This window comes from Myodes glareolus, chromosome 13 (genome assembly GCF_982192425.1).
Source record: "Myodes glareolus chromosome 13, mMyoGla1.1, whole genome shotgun sequence".
NCBI classification, from domain to species: Eukaryota; Metazoa; Chordata; class Mammalia; order Rodentia; family Cricetidae; genus Myodes; species Myodes glareolus.
In genome coordinates this window covers 26,901,067-26,922,807 of record NC_142038.1, presented here as the reverse complement: position 1 = coordinate 26,922,807, position 21,741 = coordinate 26,901,067, and the positions used below count along the sequence as shown (strand labels likewise).

The 21,741-nt window shown below is 51.2% G+C and overlaps 1 protein-coding gene and 1 long non-coding RNA gene across 5 annotated transcripts in view; one reads left to right on the top strand and one right to left on the bottom strand.

Moving 5' to 3' along the window:
• Nucleotides 1-21,741, bottom strand: part of Ppargc1b (PPARG coactivator 1 beta) — a 112,228-nt gene that overhangs the window by 15,234 nt on the left and 75,253 nt on the right. For 2 of the 4 annotated variants that reach the window (XM_087896022.1, XM_087896023.1), the window contains exons 2-9: nucleotides 18,575-18,748; nucleotides 11,923-12,138; nucleotides 8,220-8,336; nucleotides 6,505-7,594; nucleotides 5,734-5,770; nucleotides 5,141-5,202; nucleotides 3,369-4,155; nucleotides 319-394 (exon numbers count right to left, since the gene is read on the bottom strand). In XM_087896022.1, the coding sequence (XP_087752148.1) occupies nucleotides 319-394; nucleotides 3,369-4,155; nucleotides 5,141-5,202; nucleotides 5,734-5,770; nucleotides 6,505-7,594; nucleotides 8,220-8,336; nucleotides 11,923-12,138; nucleotides 18,575-18,748 (2,559 nt within the window). The remainder of the gene's footprint in view (nucleotides 1-318; nucleotides 395-3,368; nucleotides 4,156-5,140; nucleotides 5,203-5,733; nucleotides 5,771-6,504; nucleotides 7,595-8,219; nucleotides 8,337-11,922; nucleotides 12,139-18,574; nucleotides 18,749-21,741) is intronic. The other 2 variants (XM_087896024.1, XM_087896025.1) reach the window with 1 other exon arrangement.
• On the top strand, nucleotides 7,503-11,665 carry LOC148119979 (uncharacterized). The gene is made up of 3 exons (XR_015734694.1): nucleotides 7,503-7,616; nucleotides 10,588-10,764; nucleotides 11,289-11,665. It is a non-coding gene; the product is annotated as an uncharacterized LOC148119979 (long non-coding RNA).

Here is a 21,741-nt window from a genome sequence, read left to right as displayed (position 1 = left end):
GTGCAGTCTGTGACCTGGTCTGCCCAGCCTATCTCTACTTGACCTTCACCTGTTTGATCCTTTCAGAGTCCCTCAGGCTAAGTGGAGTGACCACCCACTGTATACCAAGGTCACTCAAGTGCTGGCTTTGCGTGGTGCTAACGTTAGCAGCTTTGCCTACCCTTGTTATTTTCAAATAAGATACCTAGTTAAGACTTCCATGCAGGCTACGGTCCGTTATTCCCTAGGCAGAGGTGGAAGGCTGGTGGGCTTAGCATTTCCTGATGTCTCTGGCTTGCCCCCATCTGCTCTAGGCCCAGAGACCCCCAGATTACTTACGATGGCCTTTTCCTGCCGCTTCCTGGCATGCCGGGCACGTGGAGTTCCGTCTGAACAGGGACCTCTGCTCTCACGTCTGTCAGTAAACAAGCCAGATATAGTACTCAGTCTCACTCCTGCAGAAACCCAGCCCGACTCTGTGGGACTGAACACTGGTCAGGCGTCCTCCACTGGCTCCCAGGCTGAGAGTCCTGGGCCTCACCTTTCTCTCTACTGTTAGGGATAGAAAGCCTTTCTCTTCCTTGCCTTACTGACTGGATGAAAAAAAAAATCCCAAGTCTTATATTTCTATTTTATATTTCCATTTTCCAAAACAAAGTCTGAGTGAGGTTCAAAGTCCAGCTAGACTTGCCCAAAACTAGAAATGGGAGAAGCCAGAGCTGGCATCAGGTCTACTCTAGAGCCACTGCCCTCTGATGGCTCCTACTCCAGCTCTGGAACAGGCTCGTCCATTGTAAAACTCACCATCTCCTCTTGTCCTCATGGGGAGGCAGCTCCACCCATGGCCTGCCCTTCCCCATGAGTCTTTTTAAAAAATACAGCATAGAGGATAAGGGGATGTGTGCATTTGAAGCACACAACTTAAGCCCTGTTCCACTACCTCCCTGCGGAGGGTGACCTTGGGTCAGCCAACAAATCCTCTTGACTCACTTCTTTTTTTTTTTTTTTAAAATAGATCTTTTTTTTCATATTTATTGATTTATTTATTATGTATACAATATTCTGTCTGTGTGTATGCCTGCATGCCAGAAGAGGAGACCCCATTATAGATGGTTGTGAGCCACCATGTGGTTGCTGGGAATTGAACTCAGGACCTTTGGAAGAGCAGGCAATGCTCTTAACCTCTGAGCCATCTCTCCAGCCCCTTGACTCACTTCTTCATCTGAAAAATAGGTATAAACCCAACTGTGCCCTCCTCCTCGGTCGTTTGTGAGCAGTAAATAAAATTCACTTAAATGCTTAGATTAGTACCGCTCATTTTTTTAAATTTATCTTCTCTGGCCTCGGTTTCCTCATTTATAAAATGGGGATAAGAAACATGTGTGTCCTCTGACTGCCTCTGAGATGCTTAACTAAATAGGATAACAGAAGGCAATGCTTTCAAGCGCTCTTCGGTCAAGAATTATTATTCATTGAGATTACAGTTGGCGGGCCTTCCCTTCTAGATGAAGACTGGGAGTCAGGGGATTAAGTTGGCACTGTTCAGCTAGCCTCCACACACTTCTTGATAGCCAAGGGAAAGAAAGTTGGTTTAGGGAAGACTGAGGGGTGGTTTTCCAGGCTTCTCAGATATATAGCTCTATGGGCAGTTGAGCAGGAACTGGGGAAACTGAGTCACCCTCTTCAGTGAACAGAAATGGCTAGACCTACACCAAGCATACATCTGAGAAGAGGAAACAGGGAATCTGTAGTCTCAAGGAAGGTCTGGTCTCAACTTTTGGGGCTCTGGAGTGCAGACCCTGTTCAAATCTATGGGCCAGGTGGGAAAGGAAGTGCTCAAGAACTCTAGGGCTGGCCCTGGTGGATGGGTTCAACACTGGGGAAACTTCGGTGGCATTAGGAACAAACCTTCAGGGTGAAGGAACGTCTCGGCAGACTCCCAGGAAAGGATAAAAGAACTTGCTAGCAAGCCTTGAAGGGTTCTGCAAGACCACTGTGCTGGCGGCTTGTAAGTGAAACCTTGGGGAAGCCATCTGTAGCTAACCCTAAACTCAACGCTTCTTCACACCAGTTTGCGGGGCGTTCTTTATGAACCCTCTAAAACGTAGTTTGATGAGGAGAGTGGCTTTAGCTTTCTTGGGGTCCTCGAAGAGCTAAGTGTAGCTGGTAGAGATGTATGCACATAAAGCTGAATCCAGAAAGAGGCATCTATGTCTGAACTCTGACCTCAGAGTACAGGGCTTTGAAAGCTTGTTAGGAAGGCAAATTAGCCACACCCACAGACTCAGATACTCAGCATATCCCTGATGCAGCAGCAGCAACAACATCTTAACAAATCCACCCCCACCCCCACCAACTCCACGGCTCTGCTCCAGGCTGAAGACTACCATCTAGTGGCCATCCAGGCAACCTCAAGCACAGAGCTGAGAGCCTCCCAAAGACAGAGCTGGTCCCATTACCTGCTGTGATCAAAGCAAGCAGGAGCGGCTCTCCTTCAAATCTGCCAAATTCAAGGTTCTTGCCTTGAATTCTTGATTCCCCTCGGTGATTGGGGTATGACCTGAGAGTTGGAAAGTGAACTAAACCCTTACCGCTCTCCAAGTTGCTTCTTGTGACGTGTTTTGTTTTGTTTGTTTGTTTGTTTTGTTTTTTCGAGACAAGATTCCTCTGTATAACAGCCCTGGCCATCCTGGAACTCACTTTGTAGACCACGTTGGCCTCGAACTCACAGAGATCTGCCTGCTTCTGCCTTCCAAGGGCTGGGATTAAAGGCGTGCGCCCACCACCGCCTGGCTTGTCATGGTGTTTTATCACAGCAATAGAAACCCTTTCCAGGTCCAGGGCTCAAAGACAGGATGCTCAAAAGGGCTCCTAAGGCTCCATGGCTCCCATGGGTCTTTAAAGGGTCGGCTCACAGCAGCAAATAATGCAAGGCCAAGCTGGAGAGAAACTTCAGCACTGCTTTCACCCGGGGTGTTTTTCAGAGCATAGGCTAAAATTACACCCACCCTTCTTCAGCACATTAACACCAAGTTGCTTTTCAACTATGTGGCTGTGTGTGTGTGTGTTTGCATAAAAACAAACAAACAAACAAAAAAACCCCAACTATCTCTTGACGAATGCAAAACAAAAAACAAGGCTCAGGCTCATTAGGATCTAAAGCAGCAGGTGGCCAGACGGTAAGAATTCTTCCTTTCCCACAGACCCTGCCAGCCTTGACTTGGTTCAGACAGGCTGGTTCTTGTGAAGCCCATCTCATGGGCTTCTGACTAGGGCTACGGCCCCACGTGGAGATGCAACCCCAGTTTCAAAGCCAATTCCTAGGGTTCTCCCCCTCTGGCACCTTGTGGCTGCTCAGATACCCCTCTCCCCAGGGCCATCAAGCATACCTGAAGCTCTTCCGGGTGGCTGGTGACCAGGAGCTACAGGATGAGGAACCAGAACTGGAGCGGCTGCGGGAACAGAGCTGCCGGCTGGCCTTACTGGGTGGGCTCTGGTAGGGGCAGTGGTCAGAGCAGGGAGGGCTGACCCCCGAGTCCTCTCCTTCATCCTCCTCCTCTTCCTCCTCCAGCAGGAAGCTGCTCTCGCCACTGGTGCTGCTGTCGTCCTCAAACACGGTGTCGTACTCGGGACTTTTACACGAAGCCAGGTCTTCCTCCTCCAGAGCGGTCTCCAGCAGCCCAAAGTGCTTTGTGAGGCTGGCACGGATCTCATGGTCTCTCAGCTGCATGCTGTCCTTAGGGGTAGAGTCACAGCTCTGTTCTGCCTCCCTCCTAGGGGTCTTTGTTTCAGTCGGCAGGGAGGCACCCTGCTGGGGCCAGTCATCAAGATGGACCCCAACCGGCTCCCAGGACCGCAGCACCTTCCTCTGCAGGGCAGCCTCTGGCCTGAGCACCTGGCAGTAATCGTGGTCTCCAAAGGAGCAGGAGAAGGGGCGCTTCTGCCCAGCCTGGGACACCGGCTGGGCCGTGGCATGCTGCAGGTGGGACAGGAGCTCACTTCGCTCCGGGTGCCTCTTGGGCAGCTTGTGGGAGGCCCCTGGGGTGGCTGGGAGCTGAAGAGCCTCAGGGGAGGGGAGACTGGGAGCTGTGTCTTGGCCTGGGCTGTGCTTGGTGTCCGGCTTGAAGGGGTCCTCCTCCATGGCCTTATATGGAGGTGTGGTGGGTGGAGTGAGTCCTACCCAGGCAAGAGGAGAGACAGGTGAGGGAATGGCAGGTCGCCTCGGAGGACAGTAAGAGCTCCGTCTGAGAGGGCAAACAAGTGGCTGTCCGCTACAACATTCCTACAGGTAGATGGCAGGCGTCTCTAACTGGTCACCACGCTGCTGCCTAAGCCTGTATGCAGGCCTAGAGTCCTCCTGTTCTTAGGATGAGAGGCATCGGCCATCCCTTTGAGACTTGGCAATGGCAGCTAATGTGTCCAGTCAGAGATATCTGTCCTTGTCTTACAGCTAATTGTGTAAATACCCCTGCCTCAGGAGTACCCCAACACAGAACAGGCAGGTGCCTCTGGTAAAACCACATCCTCAGTGTCCCTGATGCTACTGGCTCTGACTCTGTCATCCGTTCCTCCCAGTGCACCAGGGGCTTGCTAAAATGCCGACTCCTTTCTTCCAAAGCCTATAAGGTAGGCATCAGACACCTCTATGTTTTGGTCCTTTGGGGATGCTCTTTCTTCATCCCCACTTGTTTCTTTTGGCTAGACCAGGGGACCACAACTATACCCTGTACTTCTCTTCTACCACGCCTTCACTTACACCAATTCTTTGGCTAGTCTTCCCAATGCCTGTTGGCCCTTCAACCCTTCAGTGGCCCCCTGTGCTGGGTACACCACAGTCTGACCAGGCCACACTGGCCCTCTTACGCCAGCAGAGTTCCTGCTCATACTTTGAAACAAGCACATGGCAAACCATGCTCCTGAGCGGTTACCCTCACCAGACTATGGTCTCCTCCAGAGCTGTGTCTTTGTTTCCTGACCTCAGCATCACCTCAGCTGCTGGTACCAGCAGTGAAGGGCTGACCCTGGGCCTTAATCCTCCTCCCAGCATGCTCCCCACACATCTCAATGCTAGGGTAGCTCATGAGGCAGTGGTCAGAAGTGCTCCTGCCCAGGGCCTTACCCGCTCCCCACAGGCACCCCACCAGCTGAACCCCTAGCTCACCTGCCGTGCCACAAAGCTCCACCGTCAAGGACTCCTCATAGCTCTTCTTGCCAAGAGGGTCGCTGGTAGAGGCAGAGGGGACAGAAAGGGAAGAGACTGGTCAAGCCCCAGACTTTTGGGGGGAGCAAAGGACTTTGTGATAGACCCTGGTTCTATCATGGGAAGGGGCCTAGAGGGAACTTGCTGGGGGGCCCTATCCTGGCTGTTAAAGAAACTCAAGTTGCAGTTTGGGGGAAATACAGGCAAAGACTGGTGTAGATTCCTTGCTTTATAGATGGAGCAACTGAGACGCAGAAAGGGAAGGGACTTGCTCCTATCTGACAGCATTGGCAGCCTCCAGTACCCCCACCCCAGAGAAGACTTTTCAGAGTCCTGGAGGCAACAGCTTAGGAAGCGGGTTGACCCTCCATCTTTCCCCTCAACTTGAGGAGGCTACCTCCTTAAAACACGCTCCATTTGGAAGGAGTCTGGATCTTGAGGGCTCGAGATGGCGATCAGGGCAGGGCTCAGGGGCTGATGACCTCCCACCCAAACACACACATCTTAATCTCACAGAATAATATACCAATAATTTCTTTTAAAAAAAAATCTACCTTTGTGACAAGGCCAGCATGAGGCACCTGGGGGAGTCTGAAAAGACATAAAAGAAGAAAGAAAGAAAAAGAGGTAAGACTCCCCACATACATCATCATGAACACTCTCCCCTGGGGGGGGGGTCCTCACATTTCCAGGGGCACCATGCACAGCTGCCCTTTCACATGACACATGGCCTTGCCCATCTAGGGGAATGGTCATTCAAATACACCTTGCATTGCTGGCTCCCAGACAGTAGATCTCCTTTCTTTGCAGAAATAGGGATGAGCGAGGCAACCCCTGGTGACCAAACAATGGCCAGGCATTCTGAGCCTGAGGCCCCAGGGCCCAAGCTGATTCTAGATGGTTTTGGAGAGGGATCTTTCACTAAAGAGCTCTGAGCCTAGGTCCTCAGTCTCTGCTTTTTATTTGGAACAGATCTGCATATGTAGCCCAGGCTGGTTTCAAACTCTGTATCTTCCTGCCCCTGCCTAAGTACTGTGTTTATCAACATGCCTAGCTCAGTTTACTATTTTAATGACCTTCTCCCCTAACCCCATGGAAGCAGGCCTCCTGTTCTTTGTTTACTAGGCAGTGCTTTGATAGGCATGATGAAAATCTCAAAGAGCAGGTGTAGCAGATCTGCCCAACACTCCACTGTATAGAAGGGGCAGTGGAGAGAAGATAGAACCCTCATCCAACACATAAAACTGACGGCTAGAACGCAGAGATCCCAGCTCCCAGTGGGGATGCTATGCCCACCCCACCCTTTCTTGTGGACCACAGACTACCTCTGGAAGGGGGCCGTGGGCAGCTTGGGTCCTCATCTGTGTCCCCACACCCACTCTCACAGGGGCTTTCCAGGGCTGGGATCTGGGATCCCTGGGGGAGCTGCTGGTCTTGACTATCATCTGTGAGGCTGCCCAGTTCCTCCTCCAGGTTGTGGGTCTCTGTAGCCAGGCACATCGAGGGCAGAGCACCTAGGGGCTCATCAGTGAATGTTAGCCAGGGGCCCAGCTCTGGATTCAGTCTCCTGGAACGCCGCACGGGGCACACAGAGCTGTCCAGTTTCCTCCCTAGTTTGGTCCATGGCAGGCCACGGCCTGGTCTCTTCCTGCCCCACTCCTCTTCCTCCTCCTCTTTTTCTTCCTCCTCCTCCTCTTCTTCCTCTTCTTCCTCATCTTCCTCCTGCTTTTGCCTGGTAGGTTGACTGACATCCCGCTTCACCTCCAGCCTCAGAGGGCGCAGGCTGGGTCTAGGCCCAGTGCTCTTAGGGTAAGCTGTGATTTTCACCTCTTCTGCCATGGCAGAGTGGGCAGGGGAGGCCTGACTGTCTTTGGGGGGCCTGGGCCTGGACTGGGGTGTGAGGGAAGCATAGACAGGCGTGGCCAGGCGGTAGGGCTTGCTGACATCACAGAGGACATCTTGAGCCAGAAGTTCTCTTAGGATAGAGAACTCAGTCCAGATGGCTTTTTGAGGATGCCGGGACCGGGGTGGGACCTGCCTGGACGGGCTGCTGCAGGGCTGGGGGACCAGCTCTGGAGCCCATTGGGGCAGCTTCCTCTGGGGCAGGCAGTAGGTGTGCATGTAGCGAATGAGTTGTACCATGGACCTTACATCCTCCTGGGGAGCCTGGGCAGAGCTGGGGCTAGCTCTGTCCTGTGCTAGGGAGTCTTGGGGAGAGGTTGGAGCTGGCCAGGGGCTCGGGCAATCCTCCCCCACCTCCTCATCCTCCTTGGAGAGGAGCTGAGTACTTGGGCGTGGGGTTGGGGTTTTCACTTTGGGGCAGGGCAGCACCGAGGTGAGGTGCTTATGCAGTTCTGTGCAAGGCCGACTCTGAGACCGCGGCATGGGGATCTTCTTGTCCTGGATGCCATCCGCCTGGAGAAGGAAATACGCCACGGTGAGCAGGGAGGGGCACAATGCTTCTCCCTCTGCCTGTTCTGGAAGCCAGCAGACCCAGCATCTTTTCCCAGGACCGTGGGAATGGCCTGTTCCTTCACTTCACCCCCAGCCTCCAGCAGGGCTGGTACCTGGCAAACTGAACTGCTGAGGAAGAAAATGGCCGCTAGACTTCTACAGGGCTCCCAGTGTTGGAGCCTCTGCAGATCCTTCCCCCCCCAAAAAATAGGGTGAGGACAGGTATGGGTGTCACCTTTGGTGCGCCAAGTTTTAAAGTGGCCTGCAGCTCCTCAGAAAAGAAATCCGAAAACTCAGTATGAAACGGACAACGACCTCTACAGCCAGTGATGATCCTGTTCCCATCTGTCCCCTGCTCTAATGCGTGCCAAGATCTGTGTCAAACCTCACAGGCCAAAACATTCGAGTGTAGGAAAGCACAGGGTCCTTTCCAGAGCCTCTAACTATGCTGTTTCCAAGGAGTAGGACCCAGTCAGGGCTGTGTGAGGACAGAGGGAGAAACTGAGGTAGACTGAATCTGCCACTCCTAGCCATGGCTGACAGCCACCTGGGGGCCCAGGTCATCTCTGAGCATAGGCAGAAATACCTTGACACAAGGCCGCTGGCTTCTGGACCTGAGGCTGGCCTGGGACCAGGTGGCCTCCTCCTTCAGAGCATCAGAGCTTGCTGTTGGGGAGGATGTGGTCAGGAGGAGCTTCTGCAGCTGGGAAGAGGGGAAGAGGGGGAGAGACTAGGGCCAAGCACACTCAGAGACACAGGGCACCACATGTCAGCTGACTATGCCCAGGCCAGGGCCAGAGGCCCCAAGGAGACTAGGTAATGCAGAAAACAAATTGATGTCTACCAAACTCCCAAACACCATTACTCCACAGAGAGCAAAGTCAGTGGCCCAGGAGAGCAGGTCTGGGTGCTGCCTGCTCATTTCACTGTGAGGACAATGTCAGTTCATTCCACGTGCCCGTAATAGACACACATGTATGCATACATAGACATGCAGATGGAGAGGTTAGAGACCAAAACGATGCTCAATATAGGATTCTCCTCTGTCCATGACATTTAAAAATTTATTTCTTCAACTAAATACACAGTACTTATAAATGGTGTGAGTGTGTGTGTGTGTGTGTGTGTGTATGTGAAATACTAAAAGGTAGACAATTAAAAGCAAATCTCCTTCCTTCTCAAGGTCCTTTCTCTGACCTAGAGGCAACTTCCATTCCTCTCTTGTGAACCTTCATGAGGTGGGCTTTTAATCATACAAGAATACACATACACACACATACACACACACACACACACACACACACACACACACACACACAGTGCATGTTACCTCCAACACACTCAACTGTTTCCATACAAGTAAAAGAATGCTAAATTTTAGTTTGTCCTTTCTTCACCTATTTTTTTCATCTGCATGTATGCAGGGGGCAGTGTTGTTGGGATACCTGAGCACACTGTAAACCCTGAGATTACACTAATTAAGTAAAATCAACCTTGGGTCAAGAGCCGGAGCCAGCAACTAGTTGCCAGGAAGTGGCCATAGAGAGCAAGAGGGAGTCAGGAAAATGAACAGAGAAATGCACAGAGAGTAGTAGGGAGAGACTGAGCTTGGCGGCCTTTTTGGTGTGGGACGGCAAAAGAGAAGTTCTCTTTCTGGGATGTCAGCTAAGGAGGAAGATCAGCTCCTGGCCTCTCTGAACCAGCAGGTTTTCAACTCGGCACCTGACTCCCGAGTCTTTTTTAGCAAAATCATAAGATTAAGGTTTAGTTTGCACAGGGTCACGTGTATCCCTGGCTGGCCTCAGATTTTATAGTCAAGGGTGACTTGAACTTGTGAGCTTCCTGCCTCTACCTTCTACGGGCTGAGATTTCAGGCATGCATAAACCACCACACCCAGTTTTATGGGCTTCCTATGTGCCAGGCAAGCACCCCACCTACTGAACTACCCTCTAGGCCTCAGACAGCGTTTGAAATAAAGACTGTTGAAGCTCTCTTGCTGGCAGGGGCACAGTATAGCCACCTCAAGAGTGCAGAGGCTGAAGGAAATTCCAGCTCCTCCACCATAACCACGGGTGAGAACAAGGCGAGAAGTGTCTTGTACGATAGCACCAGGTGTCTCCTAGGGAGCATGCCTTCCCAGCACCCCAGCAGAGAGCCCCAAAGACCCAAGAGTTAGAGAAAGGCCACATTCTGAACTCCAAGTAGCTAGAGATTACTGACACCTTACCTAGACTGCAAACACCACGCGCATATGCACACATGCATGCATGCACCACTCTGCACCCCTGCTAGAGGGACAAGATCTGGTTCTAGTCACTTCAGCCCCATTGCAGGCAACACCCTGAGCAACTTTTTTCTTCTCTGCCCTGATACAAGGGGCGGCGCGGGGGGGGGGGGGGCACACCCAAAACCACAGGATCTGACACTTTTTAAAAACACCTCTGAGAGTCCAACCGCTGACCCTGAGAGACATGCCGACCTCATGATATGAGGATCTATAAGAGAAGCTCACTAGTCGCCCAAGTCCACACAAGCTAGTTCTCTGGAATTCAAGGCAAGGCCTAGGGTCTGTGTGATTTCTCTGGGCCCCTCCAGAACTATCATTATACTAGAAGTCTTGACATTTAGTCTGCTTTCCATAAGCCTAACCCAGTGTGGGGAAACAGAATCAGTCGGGCAACCAGCATGCGATGCAGGCAGAATGGAAGGCTCAGGGCTAGGACAACCTGTGACCAGCAGGGGTTGCTCTCTCCCTTCACAAGGTTTCCTGCAGTGGCCTGGTACAGAAATAACACTGAGAATTCTTCCTACTAATGGCCTAGTCAGGCTCTGAGTCAGCCAAGTGTGTCTTAGGTGGGCCTATACGTTAGGCACTATTCTAAATGCTGCCCAGGCATTACCCATTGTAATTCTCCCGCCAGCCTTTGACCTGGGCCCTATTATCTACTTCCAGGGATCAGAAAGCTGAGTCATTGACAGGGTGTGTGCCTAAGGACCCACAAGCTCTCATTGGAAGGCTGAAATTCAAATCGAAGCGGTCTCTTTCAGGCTGGAAGGCTGCGGGACCCCACAAGAGGGAGCCATAATGGGAGATGGAACACAGTATGTGCTGGACCATAGCAGACACTTGGTAAATACCCCCCCCACACACACACCACCACCACTAGTGCCCTGGGTCCCAAAGGCTGCAGAAGAGAAGGCACAGCACCCTAGTGCACAAGTCAGTACATGCGGGGTCTAACTTGGTTGGCATACCAACTTGCCATGAGACTCCTCCCCCAGGCCTTACTTTCCCCAGAGCAGAACTCTATGCTCAGGATCTGAGAGCCCTCCCAGCTCTGACAGGTTCTAGATCTCCAGGTGAGTCTCAGCAACACTAGAAGTTGCAGTTACAGAGAGTGGAAGGAAGCCCCGCATTCATACAAAGCCAATTACCTGCCCGGGCTTTGGCAGCCTGAGCCAAGAGTCCAGGGTAAGTGTCCTCAGTAAGTTGGGAGGTCCAGACCCTTGCAAGACCAGTCAGCGCTGGTCTCTACTCCCGCATTTCCATATACACTCTACACACTCATACGGGAAGCATTTAATTTACACTTGTTGGTGTGAAAACTGGCACAATCTCTTTAAAGCATAATGAGCCGGTATTTGCATTTCTAGAATTTACGGACTCACACAGGGCAACCAAGGCCTGCAGTACTGAGAGCGGCAATGGCGCGGTCGACAACGGATGTCCATCGGTCAGCAGGGGAACGGTTACATGATGGCACATCCTTACCTGGAAGTACCACACAGCCACCCAGGAGGAGGCAAAGTTCCACACCCTCATCTGAAGGCTTTCCAGGACACACTGCTCCGAGGGAGAAAGGTGCAGAGCATTTTATAACGTAGGCTCTGCTGGTTTTGTAGTTTGGGAAAAAAAAAAAAAAAAGGTGAAGAGGAAAGTCATGTAACAGATCAGTAACCATGGTTACCTCTGGGGAAGGCAATTGTGAGAGGACTAGGAAGGTTTTGCTTTTAACTGTCCACGTTTCTGTTTCCTGCCTGGGTTTTTCTCCTCTGTGTGCTATCGCTGTGAAAAAGTTTGCGTGTAATTTTAAGGTTTAAAACAGAAATAGAACCAAGCCTAACGCCACTGTCCAGGCAGGAAGGGTGAAGGCCCAGCGAGACCTCGCGCTCCAGGCTCTCCACAGAAGCCATGTGCTGGCGCTCAGGGACCCTGACTGAGCTGAAACTGACAGCGCAACCCTCACCGTGCGACAACCTGACAGCAGCCCGAGGTCACAGTCCTCACCATAGAAAGCTCATCCACTTCAGACACTGGGGACAGAAGCCTCTCCAAGGCGGGGCTGGGGGGCGCAGATAAGGGGGCAGGTGAAGAAGCTGGGTCACAGGATGGTGTGTCTCCTTCATCCAGCCCCGGGAAGGCAGCCAGCCCCACATCGTCTTCGGGGATGTCATCCAGGGTCTTAGTAAGCGCAGCCAAGAGAGCTTCATTCTCACTATCAATCTGGATGGAAGAGACAACCGGGCGGGGGGGGGGGGTAGGGGAGAGGACAGGGTTAGCCGCTGTGGGAGACCCAACTGTTCTGTGTACCCCGATAAACCACCACTGCCTTCTTGCCACCTCACCCCACCCCTTAGCCTGACAAATCTGTTCCATATTCCTGGAACATCACAAACTCAGTAAAGAGGTTGTCAACTCCGAGAACCACAGACTTCAATAAGCAGGCTATGGGAAGGGCCTTGCCTGGAGTCTCAGTCCTGGCTCTGCTGCTCATTGAGCTGTGACCTGGGCAGAAGGCAGCCTACCTGAAAATACCTGCCTCTTCTGTCAGAGACTCGGGTCCCCTCCTTCATTGGCAGCAGGGTCTCAGCCCCTTGACCCTCGAGGTCCAGACTGGGTGGAGACTGGATACCCCAGAGCTCAACTGTGGATGTCATAACTACAGCATTGGAAGCCTGCTTGGGCTTTCAATGGGGTCCTGGGGTTTGTTCTCTTGGCTCGCTCAGGGAGAGACCTGGGTGCTGGGTTTTGAAGCTGCTGACTCATTCACAGAGACCACACTTACCAACTGTGGGTTCTTGGGCAAGTTAGTCCTCACCTGCCACATAGATACCAGACAGGACTCACTCCGAGGAGTTCTTATGGAGGAGTGGGGGGGGGGTAAAGAGGGGCTGGTGGGGGGTGGTTACAGGTAAGGTGCTTAGATGCCGTGCCTAACACAAAGCAAGCACTTACCTTGCTATGCTATACCTGCTAACTATATCACCACCTATTGTTGGTTTTCTTATGAATGCCTGGCCTTAGCTTGGCTTATTTTGTTTTTGTTTTTAGAGAATAGGTTTTCTCTGTGTAGCTTTGGTGCCTGTCCTGAAACTCGCTCTTGCAGACCAGGCTGGCCTCAAACTCACAGAGCTCTGTCTGCCTCTGCCTCCCGAGTGCTGGGATTCAAGGCGTGCGCCACCACTGCACAGCCTAAGCTTGGCTTTTTTTCTAGCCAGCTCTTTTTTAAGCTTAAACTTAAATTATTCTGTCTACCTTTTGCCTCCAGGCTTATACCTTTCTCTATTCTCTATTCCCTTTTCCCCTTCTTACTCTGTAGCTGGCAGTGTGGCTTAGTGGTTGGCTCCTGGTGTCCTCGCCCTCTCCTTTCCTAGCTCCTCTCTCTTGTTCCTCTATTTATTCTCTCTGCCTGGTAGTCCCACCTATTTATCTCTCCTGCCTAGCTATTTGCCACTCAGGTCTTTATTAGCCCAATCAGGTGTTTTAGACAGGCAAAGCAACACAGCTTCACAGAGATAAACAAATGCAACATTAACGAATGCAACAGATCTGAGCAGTGGTGGGGCATGCCTTTTATCGCAGCACTTTGGGAGGCAGAGACAGACGGATCTCTGTGAGTTTGAAGTCAGCCTGGTCTACAGAGCGAGTGCCAGGACAGCTAGGGCTGTGACACAGAGAAACCCCCGTCTTGAACAAAAACAAAACCAGACAAAAAGAATGCAACCCATCCTTGAATCATTAAACAAACATTCCACAGCATAAATGAACGTAACGCATCTTCAACAAATATTCCACACAGCCACCATTCCAGTGACGGCCACGGGAGTCAGCCCCCACCTCACGCCCTTCCTTCCCTTCCCATCACACGCTGCGCTGCATCCAGCACACCCAGAACGCCACACCCCTGCCCTCCTAGAGTCTGGCTTTTGCTGCTGAGTGGAGCTGGACAGGAGAACAAGGGAGTACATTTCAGAGCTGGAGAGGGGCTGGAGGAAGCCAGGGGATGCTGGGATAGCTAAACAAACTAACAAACAAACAAAACAAGCAACAACAACAACAACAACAACAACAGAAAACCCAAGGAGATTGCAGGCTGCCTAGAGCGGCCAGGAACTTTCTCTGAACAGTCGACACTTAAAGCAAAAGGCTGAGAAAACAAGACTCAGGCTAAGGGGAGACCTAGGGTAATGGCCTAGGCTTGACAGGGACTGGAAAGCTCTGTTGGTAGCATCTAGGAGCTCACACAACACCCTTTTGAGGGGAGCATGATTCTAATCTCCATTTTGCAGAGAAAACTGGTGCACAGATGGACCAGAACCCCACCTTCCCTGTCCTCTCCTACCCCTGAGGTGCCTCGCCTGGGTCCCAAGCTTGAGGCTAAGGCCACAGACCACATTGCTTCTAGATTAGGCCAAGTAGTCAGAAACCCTGATTCCCTGGGTCTGCGCTGGCAGAGGCACATGCCGTCACATGCTCCCTTCTGAGGCACGCTTTCCCATCCCGGGCCTATCTGTTTATCTTTTCTTCAGGAAGTTCATCTGAAATACACATCTCGTGGTGGCCTTTTGGCTGCACTGAATCTGTTTAGACTATAACCTTACACTCAGGGCAGCAGCTGAGTAACTCAAACGGGGCCTCGGGGAGAGGAGAATAAACGTGTCTGTAATTTTTAGAACAGAGCTAAGAATAAAAAAATAAATAAGTAAAAGTCAAAAGAAGTTGTTAGTGCACCTGAACCAGGGCTCTGTGGACTCTGGACCTAGGGAGCTATGAGGATTCAAGTGACTGGCCCCCACCTGAAAGACTCCCCCAATCCTCAGGCAAGACTTCCCAAAGCTCTATTTCCAGAACACTTGCTAGCTCGATGGGGAATTAAGAACCTGGGACTTGGACCCAGTGATATTTGGGGGATGACCACACGGAGCTCTACCACCAGGGTGGCCCTGAACCTGCACAAGGGGAGACATAACCCCAGGGCCTCTCCTAGTTCCAAGCCTGGGGTCTGAGAAGCAGCAAAACTGCTGAGCAAGAGAAACAGATGGGGAGCAAGAGGGAGACTGTCTGACTTCAGTTTCTCGGGTTCTAGAGAAGTCACTCGGAATGACGTCATCAGTACTGGGAGGAATGAGAATTCCCAGGGTGCCATAAATTATCACACATAACAGAATGTAAGGGCTTTCCAGCGGCCAGGGGTGTCAGACAAGCGGTATGCGTGTTCTAGCTCATCTGCTGCATGGATGACTTCATGCCAGAGCCCTGGTGACACAGGCGGGCTCTAGGCAACAACTTCAACCAGTTACAACTAGGGCTCCTTGGGAAGCCTGCCTGCCATTCTTTCTTTCCACAGGTGGGCTGAAGCCCCAGAACAAAGACCTGCCAAAGTCACATAGCAAGCCAAGGCAGGGCCACAGATGCAAGAATCCTAACTTACCGAGCACAAGCATGGGGTGGAGAGGAGCGCAAAATGGCAGAGACCATGACGAGGATGGATATAAGCCACAGACACTAACAAAAGACCTGTTCCCAACCCCTCTCCCTGAGCTGCCTAGCTCTGGAACGGCTGGGTGGGGTTAGGAGAAGGGCCATCTCCCTACACTGCTGTGGCTCCTTCCAGGCCTCCTGGCTGCCCTATTGGCGCCTTTCGATATCACTGGAGCTGGCCACCTCATCCTGCCTGGGCCCATTAGCTTGCTCCCCCTGCTCGGCTTAGAAACGGAGTGAAAATTAATGGAGAGTTAATCAGCTGAGAAAGGGATATTAATAGACTTGCCCCGCCCCCAGCCTTCCCCGGCTCGTCTCAGGCTGGAGGAAAAGGAGCCTTGCAGAAACCTTAGTGAAACGCTCCATTTGGGGACGGGAGTGGCTTGAGGGAATGGCACAGAGCAGCGCAGACAGCCAAAAGAACACGCAGAGATCCTTGCCTGTCCAAGAAAGCCGTCGTGAGTTTGTAGACACCGAGGAAGTCACCCACGGCCCAGCATGCCCTTCTTCTATGAGGGCCCACAAATTCCCAGCATCTTTAAGGACTGGTGACGTCCTCTAGCCTTACCACACCAGGAAATAGTGATACAGTCCCTGTTCCCTCTTCATTCCTCACACAGGGAAACTGAGGCCCTGTAAAGGTTAGCTTGCCAAGGCTGCATAGCATGAAATAACCAATCATCTGCTCATTCTAGAGCGATCACTAAGTGCCTGTCATACCCAGGCCCCAAGACTTTGGGACATACAGAAACCGGAAAGCAATGCCATGTCCACAGAGCTTGTCAACCCTCAGTGCTATAGCTTGCTCTCCTTTCTCTTTGTTTCTCTAGCAATGGTGCCATTAGATTGTCAGAACAGGGCACTGACACAGCATTGTGATCCATTGTGCCCCCCTCACAGGATGAAGCTGTCTAAGTTAACGGCAGAAGGAGGATCAGAGCCAGTGGACCCTGGGTCTCAGTGCATGGCTTTGGAAGAGGTCATACCACCTGCTAACTGGACCCTTACCATGTGCCAAGATTTCAGAAATGAGCAAACTATTGTCTTCAGGGAGAGCACAGACAGAAGATGAGTGTCCAGGAGCAGAAGAGATCAAACAGCTCGGGGGGGGGGGGGCATGGCTTTACTTATGTGATGAGTATTTATTAGGGCTGGACACAATGCTAGACACAGCCAGGATAAAGTCCTGGGGTACAATGTGCAAACTGAGAACACAGCCCCAGAGTTAACGAAGGGGATGCCACACAGACAATGACGGTGACAGACTCTAGTCACATTATCACCCGTGCAGCAGGTGCAGCTGTGTGTAACGGCCCGAGGGAAGTGAGTGTGAAGGGGAGAGGTCCTGGCGTAAGCGCTAAGCCCACTGTGAGGACTGACTGCTCACTGAGCTGGGAGCCTTCGCAGGCTCGTTCAACTCTGAGCTCATCGCACCCATGACATGACTTCTCCTGAGGACTGCTGAGGCTCTGGCTAGGAACAGGAAGTGTGGGGCCTGTGTAGTCTCCAGGGTTTGGTCTCCAGCAGCACGCTGACCCCACTCGTACATTAGCTCTCTGCAATCTGAAAGCCTTTTTGAAAAACATCTGTCCCCTAAGAGCGAGGGGAGCAACATTGTTTTGGCACCGTGTTTAAGTTTAGAGTTTGTTTGTTTAATAAAGAGGGCTGGGGAGACAGTAAAGCATTTGCCTTGTGAGCAAGAGGACTGAGTTTAGGACTCATGTTTAAAACAAAGAAAGGAAGGAAGGAAGAAAGGAGGGAGGGAGAGAGGGAAGGAGGGAAGGAAGGAAGGAAGGAAGGAAGGAAGGAAGGAAGGAAGGAAGGAAAGAAAGAAGAAAGGGTGGCAGTATCTACTTATTCCAGGATTGGGAAGTGGAAACAGGTGATTTCTAGGCAATACATGGTGAGGCCCTGTCTCTAAAACAAACACAGACAAAAAGCAAGGTATATGGTGCCTGAGGAACGACCGAGGTGGTCCTCTGACCTCCATATGCATACACACAGAGAGAGAGAGACAGAGAGAGACAGAGAGAGAGTCAAAGAGACAGAGAGATCCTGGATGGAGCCAGACAGGCCCAGGGCCCAGCTCTCACAAGACTGGTAAAGGGATTCCATATAGCAGTGTAGGTTGCAGGTTGTGGGCTCCTAAGTTAGAACCTTTGCCCTGATCCTTCCTCGCTGTGTGACCTTGAACCCATCACTCCAGCTCTCTGAGCTTTATTTTCCTTGCCTATAAAATGAGTGATTAACAATATGCAATTTATAGGTTAGAACCTTCTCAAGGAAAACCCGTACTATTTTTTACAAGACTCCATGGTGAGGTCCCGCCTGCCTATACTTCCTTCCCAGCACCGCAAGCTCCCAGGGGCTGCCCCAGGATCACTGTTTCTGCCCTCCATTCTCCCCTCCCCGGCTAAACACAAGAGGCCCGTTCCTGACACCAGCCTCCAGCCATCCTCTGCCCTGTGCCCTGGCAGTCCCTACTGTTGGCTTATATGTTTGCTAATCTAGGGACGTCTCCTCCTCCAGACTTTGAGTCTACTTACTGATGACCTCAGCTCCTGACACACAAGGGGCTTGACAGGCAGCTCTGGAAGGACAGACTAGCTCCCTCCACAGGAGTATCTGTGACGCCCAATGGCTTACAAGCCCACATGTGTGCGGTATAGTGCTGCCTAAGCACCACAGAGGCACACTGAGCCTAGGCACCTGCCTCAGCTTCAACATGGTGAGTCTTATTTCATCCTTAACCATGCAATGCATCCCCTGCCTCAACCAACACACACAAGCAAATGTCTGTAGACCTTGCGTTATTTTGCAGAACAGCCCAGACGTCTCATGCTTTTAGTCTCCTGAAGAAGCCTTCTTAAAAGAAACGCTAGCCATCATGTGCCTGGGGCTGGGCGCCCAAGCCACAGGGACTGAGAGTACTCTGCAGAATGGCTGGTTTGGTTGAACCTCTGGGGGCTCTTTCTGGTAGGAGCTGCTGGGAGAACAGAGTGAGGCAACACACACAGGCAGGAACAGTACTGCAGAGATGCTCAGTATACCACAAGCCCCATCCCAGAGGCCTGATCACAAAGTCCTGGCTCGGGAAGCAGGTCGGCTTTGTATTTCTGAGGCTGTTGTTAAGATTTGTTTAGGGCACAGCCCGGGACTGGCGAGAGTCGGGGCCCACCTGGAAGAGCTCGGAGTCATCAGGGCTGTACTGGCTGGGCTCTGTCTCTGAGGTCTCCGGGCACCACTGCAGCTCCCCGAAGCACGCGGCTGAGTCAAAGTCACTGGTGTCCAGCTGGGAGAGGTCCAGCTCCGGCAGGTCAGCACACAGCTGTTCCTCCCCGGATTCCCCACCCTGAGGAGACAGGAAGGAAAGAGGTGGTCAGAGTGTAGTCAGAGCTGACTGTGGCCATGCCCAGCCAGGAACCTGCTCATTCATAAGGGCTGTTGATCTGGACCCTCTACCAAGACCCAAATTTGCCAGATAACCAGTAAGTGTAAAGATCTGCCTCATTCCTTAAAACTACTGAGCCTACGGGAAGGTAAGGTGGGCCCTGCAGCACAAAGCCCCGCTGCCCTCTTTCCTTTCCCTTTGTATTCCTACACATCCCTCAAGGCCCTGCCCGCACAACTTGTCTTTCCTCTTACAAGGACTGCTTCGCTGAAAACTTTACTAGCGCCAGTAACCAGTTACCATTTTATATAAGTGCCCCTCACCTCGAACGCAATGCCTCATGGCTAGTGTCCTTCTTTAATAATCACAGAACAGAACAAGGGGCGAATAATGTCTTGACACTGAGTGATTTCCAAGCTTTCATGAGACGCCTAAGTCCACAAGCGTGTTGGGGGATTATTGATAATGTCTGAAGTGTGGAAGACCACCTAGACGATAAGTTGGAAATAAAACCGTAACACGCCTCTATTACAGAACACCAGTCTTATTGAAAGGAATGAGGCAGATCTAGGGATCGTCTTGGAGACGTGCCAGAGAAAAACCTAAGCTGCAGAAGAGACTCATGCAGCAGGCAATCCCCATGCGTAGGGGAGGACACGGCAACCATGCTGCAGGCTTCCCCTGTAGGATAACATCCATGTAAGCTCACAGGAAGAGGTCTGCAGAGCCCCTCACTCATCTGCAGCAAGGTGAGGGCGGGAGGAAGTTTGAGGGGACTCTGGCAGCAGCACCACCCGGACCAACGGCCAGCCGCATCCTCATTTTCTGGGGGATCTTTTCTTTTCTCTTTTTAAAAATAATTTATTTATTTTAAGTACATCAGTGGTTTTGCCTACAGGTATGTCTGTATGAGAGTGTCAGAGCCCCTGGAACAGGAGTTACAGACAATATGAGCCGCCGTGTGGGTGCTGGGAATTGAACCCAGGTTCTCTAGAAGAGCAGCCAGTGCTCTCAACTGCTGAGCCATCTCTCTAGCACCATCTGGAGGATTTTTTTTTCAATGCAGATCCTCAGGCCGGCCCACCTCTTGCCTCTAGCAAGCTGTTGACTTTCTCACTGGTACCCAAGGTCACCTAACACTTTATTATTATTTAATAAATTATGGGACTGCCCTGATGTTCAGCAACCCTCGAGGCAGCCGGGACAGGACTGCAGTGGAACACCACAGATTTGAGGAAGGCAGCTAAGGCCTGGCTATCCAGAGTCTAAATTTCTACTCATCAGCCATAGGCTTGATAGGGAAAGCCATTTGCATGACCCTCTGAAATCCAACTGTCTCACTATAAAATGGGTACAGCACCAGGCTTACAGGCAATTGAGGTTACAGTCCAGCTCAGTAAGTACTTGATAAATGTCAGCTAAGGGCAGGGTAGTGACCTCAGGGAAAGACAATGATCATAATAAAAGTAGCAGTGTTCTATGGTAGATGGGCAGGGCTGGCCTCAGGGGGAAAGAAAGAAAGAAAGAAAGAAAGAAAGAAAGAAAGAAAGAAAGAAAGAAAGAAAGAAAGAAAGAAGGAAGGAAGGAAGGAAGGAAAGAAAGAAAGAAAGAAAGAAAGGAAGGCAAGGCAAGCAGGACACTTAAGAGAAATAGGCTTTCCCCTGGCCTTTTCCTAATTGTTCCCACTTACTAGGCCTCATAAATTATGAATAAATGTATATAATTAGCTCAACTTGAAACAGGAAAAGGGCTTTTACCCAAATTTGGGTCAAATATCTTAATTGGCATTTTGCAAGAATCCTGCCTATATGGGCAGCATGGGAACCAGGACCCTGCACACAGCCATTCCCAGCTGAGTCTCAGGCCAAGCAGCTGTGCCAGCAAATGTGCTCCGGGACAAGTCCCCACCGTCCCCTCTCTCCATCTTCCCCACTACACGGATACCCAGTAGCCCTAAGTATCGAGCTGCAAGTTACTCAACCTCATATTAGAGAACATGCAACAGCCAAGGGTGGGAACTGACAAAAGCGACCACTGTCCTCTCAGAGATGGACCCCTGGGGGCTGAGCAGGGATCACACAGAAAGTATGATGAGAGTCATCGCTACTTATCGGTACAGAAAATTCCAGATGTAAGCAATTCATAAGTTTGTAATTATGCATCATTCGGATTAGCATGATGAAGTCTTAAGTAGTCAGGCCCAGTCACTGAGTCGTCCATGTGTCCAGTGTATCCACAGGGTGTGTACCGCCACCCATTAGGGTCTCCAGAGTCATCCTCACTCCCAGACATAGACTGTTGTGGCAAGGCGATGCTATGTTCAGTTTCCTCGTACCTCAGAGCAAATGTCCCCAAGTTCAAGAGCAACAATGCTGCTGTCAGGGCATGCTAATGTGGAGCCATGATGCACTCCTCATAGGGGCAAAGGCAGGCAAGCGTTCTAAGCCGAATAGACAAGAATCGTGTGACAAGGTGGGTTAAGATCTAAGAAGCAATCTAAGAATTTGTGAGCCAGGCCGTGGTGGCGCACACCTTTAATTCCAGCACTCAGGAGGAGGCAGAGGCAAGCAGATTTCTTTGAGTTTAAGGCCATCCTGGACTACAGAGTGAGTTCCACCGCAGGCTTCAAAGCTACAGAGAAACACTGTCTTAAAAAACAAAACAAAACACTAAAAAACAAAATAAAAAACAAAAAAAGGAGGGGGATAAGAAATTTAAACTGGTTTTGCTAACATACCTCAAACGCTTACAGTTAAGGTTGCAGTACAGAGTGGGGCTTAGTAAAGGTGGAAAAGGCTTCAGATTTTGTGTGTATGCATAGAAAAAAACCCTACAGTATTCAGGGTCTGGTGTTATCTATGGTTTCAGGTACCTACTTGGGAACTCGAATACAAACTTCAAGAATAAGGACCACTGTATGAATTGTGATGAGGCCAGTTAGAAGCTTCTGGGCC